This window comes from Mytilus galloprovincialis, chromosome 13 (genome assembly GCF_965363235.1).
Source record: "Mytilus galloprovincialis chromosome 13, xbMytGall1.hap1.1, whole genome shotgun sequence".
NCBI lineage: Eukaryota > Metazoa > Mollusca > Bivalvia > Mytilida > Mytilidae > Mytilus > Mytilus galloprovincialis.
In genome coordinates, this window is record NC_134850.1 from 47,325,040 (window position 1) to 47,344,824 (window position 19,785).

The window sequence follows — 19,785 nt, forward strand, 5'->3', positions numbered from 1 at the left end:
ATCATTATTGTATGACGTAAATTTTCCATTTAGGTTCTACAAAAGGAAATCAACAATTCACCAACATTCAAACTGACTTCATCTGAAACAAGCATACAATTTTAGCTACCTCTTTCAAGCAGAATCAAGTACAATGAAAGTTCCAACTATGTACTGGCACCCAAAGCTGCACTAAACTCCTTACAAATGTAGATGTATTTCGTCTTGAAGCCATTGTTCCACTACTAAGCTATCTATTCTTCTTACTATAACACTTTGTACAATTAAAAACCTGGTAATACATTGTTCAAATAAGGCCTTTGAAAATAGTGGATCGAATTAATTACTTTTGGAGTGTCAAAAATTCGGTGGAAGGAATTGCATGCTTATATTGGTGATTTCTAATCTGTTCAAAGTTTTGAGTTTTATACCCTATATATATACCAGTTTGCAATTGACAAAATTCACACACCTGATTAAATGAGTATACCAGTAGATTTCAAATGTTTACACAACAATGTATCGTTCCCCCTCTGCCCCCCCCCCACTTCCACAGAAAAAAATTGTGGAATAATTCTGAAAAATTGTTCTGGCTTATTTGACAGTAAAACAACAAGTCAATTTATTTCTTTTTAAAATGAGGCTCATCATAGCCTAAGAGGTGTCCACGTAATCAGATAATCACATATTGTTTTGCCAATATAATCACATAATCATTAAAATCGTTTGAAACAAGTTAATCAAATAATCAAATAATCATGAAATGTTTGGACTGAGTGTTAAACAAATAATTACTATTAAAACCCACGAGGAGGCTCTAAGTTTTCCAGTCTCAGTCCATCTGAATAAAGATTATCTATAACTATTTTTTAACGGAATGTATTGAAATTAATCACTAACACATGTATAAAAATAAAATATATTCTAATTTTATTATTAAATCATAAGTCTCTCTCATAGTGATGTAATAACTATTTCCATTAATTTTTTTTATTAAAGGTGTACTCGATCTGTGGTTTTCTATCGTGCGATTTTTCTGCAATCTACCAACTTTTCATACAAATCACGTGATGTAAACATTAGCGAGGGACTTTTGTGTAAATCGATTTCGAAATCCTTTCTGTCAGCAAACTTTGTTTGATGGTTTCTAATGTTAAATTCTATATGAATAATGTATTTAAACACGTGTGTTGGTGAATTAACGCTTCAATTAACTACCAACTAATAATGGAGTGAATTAACCACCTTTATCTGTTGTCGAAACTGATCCAAATGTGTACGATACAGTTCACACGTCAATATTGACAGGTTCACCATGCGGGAAACACTATAAAACGTGACAAAATTAACAAGTTAAGAGTAACAATTATGATCCATCATTTTAAGTGAAATGAAAGGTTATATCATATAGTTATGGCTACTAAGATTATATATTTTGTAGTGGATGGTAAAAATGAACAAGCAGAATTTCGTAGCGATGACTTTTCTGATGATTTGAAAGGTAAGAAAAAGTCCTACATCACTCATCAGTTGTTAAATGAGCAGTTTATGTTTTGTTATATTCTTAAAATTTTATAGGAAAGTTTAGCTTACAAGGCAGTGGAAATGACATATATTTATTTACTTCCACCTTCAATTAAAAGATATGTACGGAAACCACCTGCGCACACCATCTTGCACTCGAAAAAGTGTGTGTTGAAAATGCATAAAGTTTTAAACCTATGTCATACATGTATGTTTATAGATATAGTTCTTATCAAAGGTCTTTGGGTTGCAACTTTCATAGTATTAAATTAGTACACAAATGTCATGTTGTTGATATTTCTCTATATTTATATGTAAACACTTACATGTACATGTATATCTTGTGTTAAAAAATAGCATTCTGAAGTCTAGCTGTGGAACCGTAGCTCATATGTCCTTATGTTATTTTTTGACTATTTGTGGATGATCTATGGTCTGCAAATAGTCAAAAAATAACATAAGGACCTATGAGCTTCGGTTCTGCAGCTACATGTATCTGAAGTCTAGCGGGGGAACTGTAGCTCTTCATTTGCTCTTAGCTGCGGAACCGTAGCTCTTAGGTCCTTATGTTATTTTTTGACTATTTGCGGACCATAGATCCGCAAATAGTCAAAAAATAACATAAGGACCTAAGAGCTACGGTTCCGCAGCTACATTTGCTCTAAGGTCCTTACAATATTTTTTTGACTATTTGAGAAAATTATTAAGATTTAGTTTTGCTGTGGATTTAGGAATAGATGTTTTGTATCATTTTTAAAGGGACCAAATAGACTTTCAAATGAAGCTTATATTTGAATGCTCTTCATTTTCAATCATATAACTAGACACTACGTACAATGCAATTGTTCACATTCTTCAACAATTAAATTAAATCAGCAAATTTTAAAACACCACGATGAAACATTCCAGATCTTATACATGTATATTGTTTATTTGATTTTTCATCCTTTTTTCCATCTCATACTGATTTCTCTGATTAATTTACATGTAACAAAAATCAATAGTTGGTTTACATTTTCGTTGTACATGTATAAGTTGTTAACCATACACCATGTACACATACTCTGTCTTAGTTTTGTTTCAAAACTAAAACATGTCTTAGGTTTGTTTCAAAACTAAACATTCATTTTAAAAAATATATATTTTATTTATACATTTGTATATGAAGCATGTGAAGTTAAACTGTACATGTATGTACTTAAACATTTGAATTAGACTTCTATGCAACATACATGTATGCTATTGTCTTGGTTTCTTTATTTATGGGGATTATATTACATAAAGGAGTAGGTTCAGTAAGACCCCTTTTTGGCCCCAAAATATAGCAGTTTTACAAAATGTAAACCTTTAGTTATTTATTGGACAGTAGAATGCTTTTGCTACATAAATATGGGCTGTTTTTGACAATACAGTGCACATATATCCGGTACTTAAGCACCATTAAGTCACGCTAAATTACTGAAATCCTCATAATTCTAGCATTTAAGCTGCATTTTAGTTAAATTTTAGACGGTTTTCGTGTATAACGAAAGTGGCCGCATTCGTGTTCATCCTTAATATTGAAATGTAAGTTGTATTTTATGATAATACATAACATATATAAAGGTTGAGGATGAACACGGATGCGGCCACTTTCATTTTTACCAAAAACCATCTGAAAAGTGACATTTTTCGGCATATTCGGTAGATTTTTCATATTTGAGCTTGAATCGGATCGTTTTTAATGACTAAACCTGTTAAAATCTTTCACATAAACTAATTAATTCAAATAAAATAGACAGTTAAGTGTTTAAAAAGTGGTCAAAATCTTTCGTCAGATGAACCTGAAATTTGAGGCCAAAATGGGTCCTGACCGGACTTACTCCTTTGTAATAAATGCATGCATTTACAAATGTACTTGCTTTTTACAACAATATTTAGATAATTTTTTTTGCCGCATATATATTGGATCCAGAAGTTTGAAAAATTTGGGCACATTTATATAAATTTTAAAGGTTTCCTTACACCTATTTTCCACATAGAACTTCTTATTTGCATAGACCCATAACATTTTCTGAAATCTACCTAATTTGGACAACTAAATGTAAGTTTTGGATCACAATACACTGAGCCATTGCATTTGTCAATGGAAACCTCAATATGAAATAGTGTCTAATGTGAATATAAAAATTTAAGAGAAAATTCTGTCATGTCTATTCAGGTTAAACTTTTATGGGAAATGATTTTACATGAATGGTTATCTGTTTAAAGATTAAACTATATATATATTAATTTTTTAAACAATTGAAAGATGTAATAGGTCTTCTCTTTTTTTTTACATAAATTGTACATGTGTGGTCTTTTCAGTGTATTTTCATATGTCGTTATTATGATTAAATATAAAATAGAAGATGTGGTATGATTGCCAATGAGACAATTGTCCACAAGAGACTAAAATGACACAGACATTAACAACTATAGGTCACCGTACGGCCTTAAACAATGAGCAAAGCCCATACCGCATAGTCAGCTATAAAAGGCCCCAATAAGGCAATGTAAAACAATTCAAACGAGAAAACTAACGGCCTTACTTATATAAAAAAGTAAACGAAAAACAAATATGTAACACATAAACAAACGACAACCATTGAATTACAGGCTCCTGACTTGGTACAGGCACATACTTAAATAATGTGGCGGGGTTAAACATGTTAGTGGGATCCCAACCCTCCCCTAATATAAATGTTTATATCAGGATAAGGTCTGGTTGAATTTGCATAGTGACATAAATGCAAGTGTTTATCTTTGCTGCATACACCATGTAATGTACATGTATTTCTTCCTGAACTTCTAACTAGAAATCCCTTTTAAATGTGTTAACAAATGATCATTACATTTTTGGAAAAATAAACAAGAAACAGCTTAACATGTTCATCATTTTTGTTAAAATGTAAATTAAAAAGAACTCCAGACATCCAGTCAGTACAAAAATTCTTAATAAGAGAAAGTAAATGAAATACTGACTTCCTAACATAAATACATGTACACTTCAAGTACATGTACAAAAATCATGTACATTGTAATACAGTGCACATGGTGCATAATAATCTTTTTTAGATGAAAATTCATTAGTGCAGTGTATCATTGACACTTTACAGTGGAACCTTTTTCTGTGTGTCTTCAGTTAAGAATCTATATACTTTAACAAAGTGATTATGTAAACATTTGCTTTCACTATGACCACAAATTATTGATGGTGCTAAAACACATTTAATCATTCCAGTAAAAGAAAACCAATAATAAACACAACTTCACAATTTAGATTATTGTATAATTACTTTCAAGTTTACACAATATGTGGCGTGTACTTGTCGCATTGTTAAAAGTTTCAATAGAAAGATCTCACGGCCATAATAACCTATGAAATTTCAATTCCCTTTTCATTTACCATATTAAAAACTTCTTTGCATTCACAATGGGAATGCAAATACCACTTCAATCTATTCAATACAAGATATGTCAAGTATTAATGGGTTTCAATTTAAATCTTTCTGATATTTCCACATTCATCCTAAATGTAAATAAATAGTTTTGAACTGAGTTGATCTGTTTTCGTAGGAGATACTGTATGCCATCGTTACCTCACATTTAAACATATTCAGCTATAAACTCTACACCTGTATATATACCTTAATAGCATGTATAACTCGTCGTGTTATAATGGAGACTTTGAACTATGTTGGATCAAGAACTTTTTGTGCACTGACTGATCGAAAAAGGGGGGGGGGGGGGGATGGTCCAGTCCTGCTTCAGTGATTACATAGATATATGAATGTAATCAACCAAATTTTTCAATCAAAAAGGGAGGGGGTGGGGGCGGGGCCTCTCCCACTGGATCTGCTTATGTTGAAATTTGGAAGGCCTTGATCTACAATATTAATCTACATCTTACCCTCTGGTTCCATCAGTAATATGCAGGATTGAGTAATGAATGAACGATACATGAACAATGTATCTGTGTTAATATTGCTGAATATATATATGCTACCATATTTTGGAAAGTTAGTACAATTTTTAATGCATGTAAGTTTACGATTGATTGATGGGTGAAATTTAGCAGTTTTAAATACAGATGTAAGTAGTAAATTTTGAAAAAAAACATGTATTTGACTTTAGTCCATTATCTGTCAAGTCTGCATTGTTCTTAGTAGTACTGTACAACAATGTGCACTCTTTAAAAGATTCATGCACTCATTTTGATATACATGTACGTCATGAATTAAAACTGTAATTCATTATGTCTGTAGAGCTGGATGCTTTTAGAGAAGTTAAGCCACTGGTTGATATAGATACATGTATATACATCTGTACAGGTATATCAATATTGCAAAGACACTTGATAAAATGTACATACATATTTTTTTATATGTAAATCTTCTTTGAAATTTAAAGCATCCAGCTCTACATCATGTATGTGTAAGTCAAGGTCCGGACTTTGTAAAATGTAGCTTGAATTCATGTACATGTTGTAAAAGGGACATAACTCTTGTAAGGTATTGTTTCCCTGACAAATGTTACAAAAAAAATCCATATTATTGTGATTTTAAACATTGTTAAATAATATATATATATGATGTAAAACAAGATTGATTATGAATAAAAGGTTTACAAATATGAGTGAAAATCAACTATGAAGTGCAATAATTAATTCATCTTTGTCACAAAAATACAATTGGGAAATCGTAAAGTGTCAATTTATTTTCTAATTGGAATGAGAAGTTAATAGAAGATTGATCACTTTTATAATGAATAATCTGCCAACTTTGTACTTACAATTAATAGGACATCTTGTGTGGGAGGAAATCCTTGCAATGTTATTTCTACAATTTTTGTCTTGCTTGTGACCACTTATATAGATGGTGATGGTGGCTTTGTCTGAATCAAAGTCATATAACAGATATGTATACTTCAAATTGAAAAAAGTTGAAACGTTTTATATACCGAAATGGCTAATTTAATATATTAATATAGGAATTTGGGTAGAGGTTGACTCCCAAGTTTTCAAAACTAGCAACAAAATATGCATGTAGTACAATTATGAATGTATGATGATGTAAATGTACTAAAAATGAAGCTGGTGATTATTCAGCTCCATGTTTTTTAGAGAAGATGCAGACCTTTGTAGGCTTTATTTTAAAAGAAAATCCTTTATCATATATTTAAAACATTTAGCAATGCATGTACATGTACTGCTATAGAGTAATTGTCTACATACATGTACTGCTATAGAGTAATCGTCTACATACATGTATTGCTATAGAGTAATCGTCTACATACATGTACTGCTATAGAGTAATCGTCTACATACATGTACTGCTATAGAGTAATTGTCTACATACATGTACTGCTATAGAGTAATCGTCTACATACATGTATTGCTATAGAGTAATCGTCTACATACATGTACTGCTATAGAGTAATTGTCTACATACATGTACTGCTATAGAGTAATCGTCTACATACATGTACTGCTATAGAGTAATCGTCTACATACATGTACTGCTATAGAGTAATCGTCTACATACATGTACTGCTATAGAGTAATCGTCTTCCTGTACCTTCTGTTTGTTGTTATCTCTAAACCATCAGACCTCTTGTTAGAACTTCAGAAATCACACAGCTAAATTGCTAGGGAAAACATTGTGATGTGTAAAAAGGTAAACAAACCTGGAGGGGAAATAGTGTTAATTGATTCTCAAAGTAAAAATTTAATACACTAAATTTTGTTAACATTACTAACAGTTATTACATGTATTACTAAGTTTGATTAATCATGGAAAATATACAAAAAAAAAAGTTATTTATCAGCTAATTTTTTTGTTCAACAATTACTGATCATTGAAACATTTTTTGTCTTTTATAGTATACATGTATATATCTTATAAGTTCCAAATACATTCATATGCATGCATTGTAGACTCTAGACTTTATAAAATTGTGAATTAATTATAAATATAAGATTCAAGAAACATTAAAAAATCTCCAAAATTTAAACCTAATTAAATCATTCATTGAAGCATTATAATTTAACATTAGTTTTGTAAGGTCTCTTTGTATAAATGTTTCTGTATTTCAAATGTTACAAAATCTATAGTACATGTACATGTAGTACTGTGATATATAATATAAGCTTAAGTCACTTTATAAAGTTATCAATGAATCATATGGCAACTGGTTCATGAAACTAAAATGAAAACTCAACAGTTGTCTTCACTTCACTTGAACCTGTACATTTTAGCTGTTTGACTAGAAAAGATGTTTTGCTATTTATCTTGGGTCCATTATTTAATTGTACCCTCATGGTCAGGAAACTATGCACAAAATACATGTTTTCATTTGTTTATAAACTTTGGTACGGAATGAAAATGAATAATCGGTCAATGCCAGTGCTAATACTAGTTTAGCAGTATTATATATTAAGTCAACATTTGCTTGTAAAAGATTAACATTTATGTAAAAGGTCATATTTACACAAGAATTAATTTCAGGACAAAAACAAATATTTGACCATATGTATTTTTTCTATTACACAAATAATTAGGAATATCATTTAAAAGGTTAAAATTTATATAAAGTTCTCAATTTTCAATCTGCCGGATTAAAACATTTTTCAGTTGATGTAATTAAAAATCCTCCACTTCATCCATGTTAGAGTTGTGAACTATTTCAAAGCAATTTGAGTCCTTTTTGGGGAAAAACTGGCTTTTTATCATCTCAACTCTGGGCAAGACATTTCTTCCTATATATCCAAGACTCTCAATCACCTCAATCATGTTATTAGCTTTACATTTATTAAAACTCATATTCTTCAGATTAATTGAATTTTTTAAGAGTAAAATAAATGAAACAATAGACAAATTTCGAGTTCGATGCATTTCCGTCAAAAACTTTGGTTTTAGTGAACGTCACTCGTGCGTTTAGGTGCATCGTCACTTCCGTTTCCATGTTGAGCAAGTGGTTGAAAAACTATAAAAGCTATATTGCACGAATTTTTCAGCAAATTAATTTCTCATAATCGACAATCTGCACAGATGTCATTAGGGAATTGTGATTAATTACCTACTGAACAAACTTTATTTCTAGTTTATCCTGCACAATGACGATCACTAAGACGCTTGATGAACGTTTATAGTGCAGGGATACAGGCGAGCCCATCTATCTGGTAAATGACGTCACAAAGGCGCGTATAATTGACGAGTTTTTTCCGGTGACGGATGAACTCAAAAGTGGTCTATTGGACAGCTACACTATGTGTCCATTATGTTTCTTCTAACTACTGTCATGTTTTGGTTATTTAGCTTTTATAATACATTGTTTAATTTTAAAAATAAGAAGATGCATGTGGTATGATCATGATTGTAAACTCTGCACACGAGACAGAATGATGTAGAAATTACATCTTTAGTGTTATGGTATGATCTTCCAAATGAGCAAAACCCAACGGCATTATAAGTAATTTAAGCTATTAGAATTCAGAGGCTCCAAAATGAGGAATGTAGAACAGTTTCGGTGAGAAAATCAATAGCTTTATCTGTATGAAAAGCACTTAACGGGAAAGCAAATATGATGTGCACAGCAACTAAAGACATCCACTGAACTACAGGCTCATGACTTGTGGTAGGCATATACACAATTTGGCAGTGTTCACTAAAACAAAGGAGTAGGGGCAATAAGGCCCTTATTTGGCCCAAAAATTACTGCAAATTTAAAAGTTATCATACATATTTTTAAATTACTGAAAAGTATCTCAGGTAGAAGGTATTCAGAAAAACAAAATAATTTTGGACATTGAACAAGTTACCATGGCAACAAATCATGCCTCAATTTGCATATTTTGTAAAATTTTGTGATTTTCCTTGTTTTCCATCAAATTTTTAAGTATATTTTCGATTGGAAAAGTATGTGCGCACCCAAGAAACAACTTTATATTTGGTGAGATTTTGTCAATAGTAATAATTAAGCTTCAGTTAAATTATTTTGTTGTTTCTTGGCTGCGCACGATGTTTCCACAACATAAATAAAGATAGAAAACTGCATAAATTCTGAATTTTCTTCGTTTTTGTGAAAACAGTACATATTATGACGTAATTGTGACGTCATCACATAAGAATCTTTATGTTTTTCATTTATATTTCTTGACCCTATGCATTTCTAAAGATTATGTGCTAATTTGAAAAAGTTATCAAACATTTTATTTTCTTGGGCCAAAACCAGGCCTTAATGCCCCTACTCCTTTGCTCACATCATGTTCTTTTTAAACTTTAAATTAATTTTTTTTGGGGGGGGGGGTGTGTACATATGAATGTATCTTTAAAAATATATGTAACATTTAATGAGATTGAATTAAAAACATGGAGATGTGAGTCCGATGGGAATCACAGAGTGGATATGTTGGATTTATATAGGTGGGGATGTACAAATTTGGGGTATATGTGTACATGTAGGGTGTAAAGAAGAGTGGGATCAAAGGTGGATTTTTTTTCTTCAAGCAAAAAAATGGATTTGGTATACTTTCTTCCTTAATGTGAAAATATACATGTACATAAATGTAGTTATAATCCTCTTATTGCATCAGTTCTAACATTTGTTCTAACCAAGTGAGGAAACTAAATTGAAACCCTGAATGTTTGCACAGATTTGAACCTCAACTTTTGTAGAATTGAATGATAAAAATTTGATATCTTAAGGGTCCTCCAGCTAAAAATCAATCTCAAGATGAAACAAGGAAAACATACAAATTCTTTTGAAAAAGTATGACATAAACAAAATTTGCCTGATAAGAAACCTAATCTAGAGCTTAAAAATCTCTAGTCATAGTTCAACATGCTAGTCATGGTAGTGTCTGGATGTCAACAACTTGTTTTTCACTGAAGGATTTTCTAAATTGTCCTCATAGTGGATGCTCCTAAGTACATCGCTCCATGATGTCTTACTAGTTTACGTAATGGAACAGCAAAGCAAGTAATCTCTTAATCATTTGAACATCACTTTGATAAAAAGGGATTAAAATATTTCTGTATACAAGCAGTTTCAGAGATTTAATAATATTTATGATATGTCATATCTGTAATACAATATTTCCATTTAAATTTTTTGGATGGTCAACACCTGCTGTGCATGAAGTGTTTATGCATTAAATAGGTGTAAACAAATATTTAGTTTAAAATGAAGTTACAAAATGAATGTATATTGACTATAAAATAAGATTATATTATACATGAGCTCCAGGTTATTACCAATCTGAAATATATTTGTTTAGAAAGCTGATGAAAAGATCTCATATCTTGGGCGAAAAATCTTAATTTGAAAGAAGAACTTGCAAAAGTACATGTACATGCATCTGCAATACCTATCCAGATTTACATTTTTTAGTGTAAATTAAACTTATGGTAAAAATAATTGTTGCTGGCATTGAGTGAATAACATAAAATGAGAGATTTAAAACTTAAGCTGGACCTAAACTGTCTTGACATGTTTCAGAACTTATAACTATTCTTCTTACAAGATTGTGATGGAAGCACACCCTTTAAAAATACATCTACACATGTACTTAATGTTGTTGCCTTCCCATTAGCCTTGTAGTGGTGGGTACATGGAGTTAGTTTAACTAAGTGTTGTTTTTTTTACCATGGCCTTTTCCCATATTATGTTTTGTCAACAAAACAGGCATCAACAGCATTACCCACCAACATAACAGTTACAGATTTGACTTCTAGCTAGAGGACACCACACATTTGCATGATTGTTTTTCAATATGCAAGTAAAATTGCCATATTTATATGCATGTGAATATATACATGTATATTGTATCTTTGCAGAAACATTTCGCAGTGCAGCAGAGGCTGGACCCCATGACATACTGAAACTGTACAATGTAAAAGGCAATCTGGTTAATATATCTCCTCGATTACCTGAAAATACTCCACAGACTAGATACAAACTAGAAGTTGTAGCTACACAGTGCAATGGTAAATTGTTTCTTGTTTAGATTTGATGATAAATATTATAGTGTTAGATGTTGTTATAGAACTTTTAGAAACAATCTATTCAGTCCAATGTTATTATTATTTTACATTTCAACAATTATTATATATGCTTTGAAATTGTAATTATTATTATTATATTTAAAAAAATAAAGTTTGAACAAATACGGGTACTATTCAGCCTTCAACAATTAGCAAAACCCATCCTGCATACACACATACCTTATATTTATACAATTTTGTCTTTGTTCTTTAAATTTAGTAAACATGGTAATTTTTTTTGTAGGGCAATTATTTATTGACTTTACTGGATTACTTCACCAGTTTTATATACATGTATGCATTTTGTTGATTTGCCTTCATATATTTTCATGTACATGTACATGTATGTTCTTTTACAAACTACAAACTTTAAACCAAAGAATACATACAAATGGTATGAGCTCTAGATTTTCTAGTTCATCAGAGAATACCTTCCAGCTCTTGAATCACAGGCTCCTGACTTAAAACAATCATATATAGAATATGACAGAGTTAATCATGTTTGTGAGAGCTCAACAATCCCCTAACCTTGAACAGGAGTATAAGAATAAATATGTGCTTACTGTAAAAATCATTTGAAAAAGGCTTTACTCCATGTACTCATCGGATTAAAAAAAGCACCAAAAAATCTAACAATGAGACTAATGACTGATTTAAGAGTACTCGCAGTAAAGAAAAGTTTTCTGAAAGCCAACTGCAACTACCCTCAATAAATAATGCATTGTACCCAAAGCTGAAGTGCACCATTGTCACTGTCAGAAAGCCCTCCAAACTTTGACCAAGTTCTCTTGGTGATAGAAAACTTTCACCTACCAATGCACTAATTACATGATGACGAAAGAGATATGTTTTTATAAATGCATTTATGTAGTTTATGTATTTTAATGTAATTATGAATTATAGAAAGTATATAATATTTAATGAATATGTGTGGGTGGAACGATCTGTCCGAGTGAATTATAAATGATCTTTTTACCAAAATACATGTTTATGGTTCAAATATTACTATTCTGTATTAATGGTTCTAAATGTGTTTATATAATATTAGCAGTTATATACTAAGGGCACAAATCTGTTTTATTAACGTTAACCTTGATTCTAGAATGGATTGCACTCCAATTCATACTAAAGTTATTATGCTTTCTAAATGCTTGTAACTTTTAAATGTATCAGGAATGAAGATATCAGTAACTTGATTTGTTTTACATTCATTTTATCTGATAATAAGGGCCATACAAAATGTCACAGACGTAATAGCGACAAGCTAGAAGTTCAAATTAAAACAATTTGATTAACACCTACTTGTAAAAAATTTAAAAACTGAGATGTGATGGTGAGATTTTAACACCAGAGATGATGTTATGATGGTGACATTTGAAAGAACACGTCAGAGAAATATTTGAGCAGTGCAGAGTAGCTTTCTTCAAATTCAAACGGAAAATGTCCATAGTGCTTATGTCAATCTTTCATATTGAGGCAGGCTTGGTCCATAGATGGAAAATGTTAGTCTAGTATTAGTTTAGTTAAGTATGACGTCCATTATCACTGAACTAATACACATTTTTGTTTAGGGGCCAGTTGAAGATCGCCTATGGATGCTGGATTTCCTTGCTGTGTTGAAAACCCATTGGTGACTTTCAGTTGTTTTCTGCTCTTTGTTCGGGTTGTTGCCTCTTTGACACATTCCCTTTCTCAATTTTAACTTCTCACTAGATTGATGATTTTATACCATTTTCTTCTGCAGCACATTTTTATAGAAACACTGTTTTCTTTATGGTATGTATATGTACAATGAATAGCTTTAATCCTGACCCTTTCCCCTTGAATGTGACCTACAAAATTAGACTTATATTACCAGGTTTGTACCTACATGAGCAACAGGATGGGTGCCACATGTGGAGCAGAATATACTTACTCTTCCAGAGCACCTGATATCACCCCCAGTTTTTTGTTGAGTTCCTGTTGCTCAGTCTTTAGTTTTCTATGTTGTGTGTTGAGAACTGTTTGTCTTTTATAGGTGTTTGCCTTGCAATTTGACATTGTCAGTTGTTTTGAATTATAAATGAGTTTGAATATCCATTTGGTATTTTACATGTTATAAAAATGTGATTATTGAGGTAATTTTTCCACTTTCATGACCATGTTATTCATCAGGCAACAAAATAAAAATTGAAGGAATATCAATTTTCTAATAAAAAAAGGCTACCTTGAAATTCTACACATCAATTATATAATTCATTGATATTATATAATTATTGCTTATTATTAATATTCCTCTTTATGAAGGTCATTCTATCATAAAAGTTTCTGTTTTCCATGCATGCAGCTGCTTTTCATTAGTTTGGATGTGATGAAAATATTTTCATATTTACACAAAGACTCATATCTAGGATGAACTCTTTCTATTTTTTTTATTATTTGGTATTTCTTTGTGTACACAAAATGGTGGTGAACTATCTAGCTATTTTATAATTTGGAGATTGTAATTGATCTGTCACATATGAAAGCTTGCCCCTGGGTGCAGGACTTTCTTGCTCTTTTTAAGACCCATATGGAGCTTTCAGCTGTTTTCTGCCCTTTGGTTGTTGTCTCTTCGACCCATTCCTCGTTATTTCCAATTTTACATAGTCTTTTTTATGGACTTTTTCCTGCAAAATGACGATACCAAAATTTGACAGAAAATAGAATAATCATGCTTGACACTGTGTATGTTATTATCATGATTATTCCTGAGAAAACATATACTTCAGGCTTTATTTTATTATTTCTAAGAAGATGCCTGGGAAATCGAGGTATTATAGTTCAAGTGTTGAAACAAAGAGTTTTTAAATTTCGCGGCAGTAAGATGACTGAGCATGCATGAAAGCATATATAAGACATGGAATGAAAAGGATCTCTGAATTTGGATATTTTCTTTAAAAAATGTTTATTTCTGAGATTAACCAAAAAATCACTTAGCTGTGTTTGAGCTATCACACATATAAACATGGTAAATGCATTTCATCTTCTCTATCTGTTTGATATTTTCTAGTTATTTTGCAACATGATTCATGAGTTTGTATACAGCTGTTTTATGAAGTAAAGTGTCCAATTTGTGCCCCATTAGCATGTGAAGTGTAAAATTGCTCACATATAGTAAGCTATCAATAAATTCTTGACAATTATGAGAAGTAGTGATTGACATATTGGGTCACCTCAACATAATGATTTATTAAAATTATAGAGCTATTTAATTATATCATTTTCTCTTGAGGTGTCATAATTCAGATCATCTAGTACTTTTAAGTGCCTAAATTTTATCAAATAACAATACATTGGAGTGTTAGATAAATATTGATTGAACATCTATTACCAGTTAATCTTGTTTAGTATAATAGCAAATCTATGTTTGAGTGATTTATATCAGGATTTTGTTGACAACCAGGTTTATATCTGGTCTGGTTTCTAATATGACCATGTCATAGATTAGTGTCAGAAATACCTCCAGAAAAATTCCAGATTTTTTTTATTTAAATAATACCCATCACACAATAGCCAAAAGGAATCCGTGAAGTACCCATTTGTATTACAGAAGTGGGAAATACAGATACTGATAATGCAAACTATTAAAGTGTTGTACTAAAAAAAAAGTCAAGTAGCTTGTGATGGTTCCATGTAGTTAAATCTAAATCCACAATATAATCTAGCGTTATCTATCACTCTCAAACAAAGTTTTGCAGAGACAGTCCGTACAAAGATGTCATGGCTGTGTCTTGTAACTAAGAGATTTATTCCCCCTTTTCCATATGACAGCCTCCCTCCTTTGAAAAATATTAAATCACTATGATAGTTGATGGTATGCTTGAACTGTATTTATTAAAGTTGAGATTTTGTTTGTTGCCAGTTCTTGTAACCCCCTTGAAATTTCCTGACTGTAACAGTACATGTTCTGATGTCAGACTTTAAATTTTAAACTCTTGTCATTGGTTGGAACTCACAGTTTTTAACAAACGGTGGATTGAGGAAAATTTGCATTTTCGTGGATAATAAATTTTGTGGTTTTGACAAAGTCTGCATACAATTGTTTTAAATGAAAATTTGTAATTCGTTGCTCATTTAAATTTGTTGTTCCCCTGTTCCCACGAAATCAACGAAAATTGGTATCCAACGATATATTAATGAATCCTCAGCATTATCTTAGACCTAATTATAAACTTATTTGTCATTGCAATTGGTTAGAACTGATTTTAACATATTATTTCAGATGCTCCAACAGGTACAGAACTGGGTGTGGATTTCTCAGCCATAGAAGCAAGGTAAAAGACATGATCAAGTATAATATACATGTACCGTACATACAAGATTTAAAGATAAAGGTAGCATGGGTAGTATATATTGTCAAAAAAATAGTCAGGAAAGGTTTAGTATAACTAACTATTCAGTTGTTTCATCATCAAGATTTGCAATATTTAGCATGTTTAGTTAGAGTATGAAAGCTTATAAATATGAAACCTAAATAGATCTGACGCAACGTTAGATATTGCTACTACCACGAAAAATAGCGTTAAGTAAATATTTGACCGGAAATTTTTTTATAGAAATGCTGAAATAAATATTTCAAATTATACATGAAAATAAAGATTGCTTCTTACATTTTCACATTATGATAGAGAAAGAATAAAAATATAATATTCATAGGCTTAGGAAGACACAGATTATCCGAAAAAACGTTTACTTAGCGTTGTCCCATGTAACAAACTCGGGACATAAAACTCGTACAATTCGCGAAATGTTCACGCAACTCTTCGAAATTTTGCATGAACATTCTATGACGTGATATATTTCAGTATTGGTTAACATGGCTGTCTCCATTTAAAATTTGCATACATATTTTCAAAAGAATATGATGTACGTAAATGTCCCATCGGAAATTTAATTTGGAAACTTCAAACATTTCAGTTCAAAAATAAAATTTTGACAGAAAATTCATTAAATTGTAAGCACGATCGTTTTGTACTAAGTGTAAGCTTCCAAAATTCGAATTGAAAAATAAATTGAGCTACATATTCAATTCAAAACAATAGATTTGCAATGTCTTGCGGAAATGTCCGAGTTAAACTTTCATGCCTCCACAAAACTTTTACGGCCAAAATAACAGAGATTTGATTTCGTGAAGATTATTTTTCGGCTTTGATAACCATACCAATAAAAAGTACTTTTAAAGTTGAAGTTGGTACACCAAATAGCATTAACATTACAGGGTTATCTATAAAAAATACGGATTAATGAAAATGTCTTGCAAGTTTGTCCGATATCATAATTTGACGTCGCCATAAGCGTTATGCTAGCTATAGGGACGGCATAAACTGCATTCGCTTGTTCCTTCCTCCACTAAATATAAATGTCCTGCTTTCAACTAAACGAAATGATGCACACATTACAAAAATACACATCTATAAGACGATCAAAAAGTAAGAAAACTTCAGTATCATAGCTATAAGCTGTTGTATGTTGCTGCTTGAATAAAATCATACTCGGATGGAAATTCAATATTTAATACAGCAATATTCCTCCAAAAAACACATAATTACTAGCAGTAAAATTGCACTTCCTATGTTAATTATAAAATCATATTGGATTGGATTCTCACGGCATTTACACTTGTGTGTTATACTTTGCATTTACCAAAAAAGGAAAGCAGGAAGAATTAGATAGTGTGCGTTTTCAATTTAACGTCATTTTTCTGTTACACTAAATGGTAGCAATATCTGACGCTGCGTCTATATAATAAAACAGGCATGATAGGCAGCTTTGTGTCTTTTAATGTCTTTGATATTGGATGAGCAAAAGTAAAGTATAAATTAAATCATTGTACTCATAATGCTTTTCAGGAAGTAAATTGTTGTATTTTTTTCAAATTTTGACTTGACTGGATTTATTAATTGGAAAAATGCTTCATAGCATGTATAATAAAATATACTACATGAACTCTTCAAATATGTTGGTCACACTACATGTAACTACATGTAAATATTACATGTATACTTACATGTACATGTAGTCGTACTTGATGAACAGATAGATATTATATTTAAAAACATTGCGTAACACCCCTCATTATAAACAGACAAAAAAATTGTTAATGATCAGTGTAAACATTTATATATTGTGTAAAGAAAAAAGAACCCATTATATATTATCTATAAAATCTAGGATTTTTCTTTGTGAAGCATAAAAAGTTGTGAAATGCTAAAGCCATCCTCACCCGATGATGCATATATGGGTAAAGTTAACGTCTTTGGATCAAAGATTAATCTTTTAGGACTAGGAATTTATAATTTTACTATAAAAATATTTTGAAAATAGAAATGAATAAATGAACAAAATAGATTTTATCGAGACTTGATCTTTTTGTAATTTGTAACCAAGAACAAATTACATACGCAACATATTACTGTGAAGCTACTTGTATAATTGTTGTCATTAATTTTATTTATTTGTTTTTCTCAGATGTACATGTAAATATCATAAAAGATGAAACATTTCTACATGTTCTATTGTTGCATTTTAAGTAACAAAATTGATCTGTAGGTCTTTAATTTTAATTAAACATGGAAAGGATTACATTTGTCAAATTGTTAAATCCAGCGAAGGGAATTTTGAAGTGTTACAGTTTGAAAACATCATCCATTAAATGACAATGGATTAAAGAAGCTAAAAAGTTTAAAAAAAACCAACTTTTTCATGGGTAAAATCAAAGTTTTGAGATTTTTTTAAAAAGGGAGAAATACTCTCACAAATTTCAATACTGAACTTTGGCTTAAGCTTGCAAATTCAATATTGTGACATCAATCATGTGCACCCATGTTTTTGTTGGAATTGAATCATGGCTTTGATAAAAGGGCATCTGATCATATTAGAGCAGTCTTCACAATAAACCATTAGTCCACAAACCAATAGTTCTATTTTATCCTACAATCAGCCTTCTGTTGTACAAATAACAGGTATACAAATAAATTTTTGCTTTATTTGTACATGTACAAATAAAGTCTCCTGTTAGCTTCCATGTTGAGCACGGGGTAATGGGGATTTTTCTTTTTGTGAACCAGTTCATGTTTTGGGTGTCCTCATCGCGGTCCGCATTTAAACACTCGATTTCTTTGAATCATTAGAGATATGATTTTTACATTCGACAACGAAAGTTTCGAGTGTTGGGTGTAAATTTCAGGATAAAAACAATATATGTACAAAATGTACATTGTCGGAAAATATAAAATTTATTTGTACTCGCTACGAAATAGGAGAAAAGCTCATACAAATAAATTTTATATTTTCAGTTAATGTACATATTATATTGTATTTTATGAAAATTTTAAAATAAAATCTATTGGCCAGGTGCTAGCTATATAGCTGTATACATGTATGTAGATGATTTATACATTTTGACAAGCTAAGTCTGGGCTGGTGGTCTGTGTTTAAGCCTGACAACTCTTAGAATATACTTTGATGTGATTCTTATTCTTTCTTAGCTATTCTTGTAAAATTATCTAATTATCTAATTATCTAATTATCTAATTAAAAATAACAATTAGAAGTAATGATAACAAGCTTGTTGAAGTAATGCCCTGGCTGTTGAAAGTATACCGACTTTTGTGTAGTTTACATCTTATTGCTGTCTTCTCAATCATAAATGTGCAACAACATCTGCACATAGATGCATATTGCGTAGTAAATCAGAAAAAATAAACACCTTTCACTCGGTTCATTTAGTGCTTTGTTATATATATTCGTAATGGAGTGACTTTAAGATTGAACATTTTTCTATTGAGAGTAATTCCATAATCGAGTGTTTGATGTGGTTGTCATTATTTTAAAGTCTTTGTGATCAATTTAACTTTGAAAGCAAAATGAAAGAAAAGTACTTATAATAATAGGTTGATTGTTGTATAAATGTAGAGTAAAATTCTATTATCAAATAATGAAATTCTTGAGTGTTGTTGCTAAGGTTGAAAAAATGTAAAAACATGTATCTATAGAGATCATAACAACTCTTAGATAAAGTCAGTATTTAAATCTCTTTAAATATTAATTACATGGAGAGGTACAGATAATGAAACGCTCGTTATATCATTAAAAAGAAATTTATAATTATGCCAGAACAACCATAGAGTGTTTATATAATTGTGACAATTAGATACAGCCATGCAATAACCTTATTGTATTTAAATGTTTCAGATAA

At 30.8% G+C, this 19,785-nt stretch overlaps 1 protein-coding gene across 3 annotated transcripts in view; it reads left to right on the forward strand.

The window, feature by feature from the left end:
* The first annotated feature begins 1,090 nt into the window (after nt 1–1,090).
* LOC143056721 (high affinity cGMP-specific 3',5'-cyclic phosphodiesterase 9A-like) overlaps nt 1,091–19,785 on the forward strand; it is a 68,364-nt gene continuing 49,669 nt past the window's right edge. The window contains exons 1-3 of one of the 3 annotated variants that reach the window (XM_076229873.1): nt 1,091–1,480; nt 11,361–11,510; nt 15,823–15,862. In XM_076229873.1, coding sequence (XP_076085988.1) covers nt 1,393–1,480; nt 11,361–11,510; nt 15,823–15,862 — 278 coding nt within the window. In that variant the 5' untranslated portion in view covers nt 1,091–1,392. Of the gene's footprint in view, nt 1,481–11,360; nt 11,511–15,810; nt 15,863–19,785 lie in introns of all 3 variants that reach the window. The other 2 variants (XM_076229874.1, XM_076229872.1) reach the window with 2 other exon arrangements.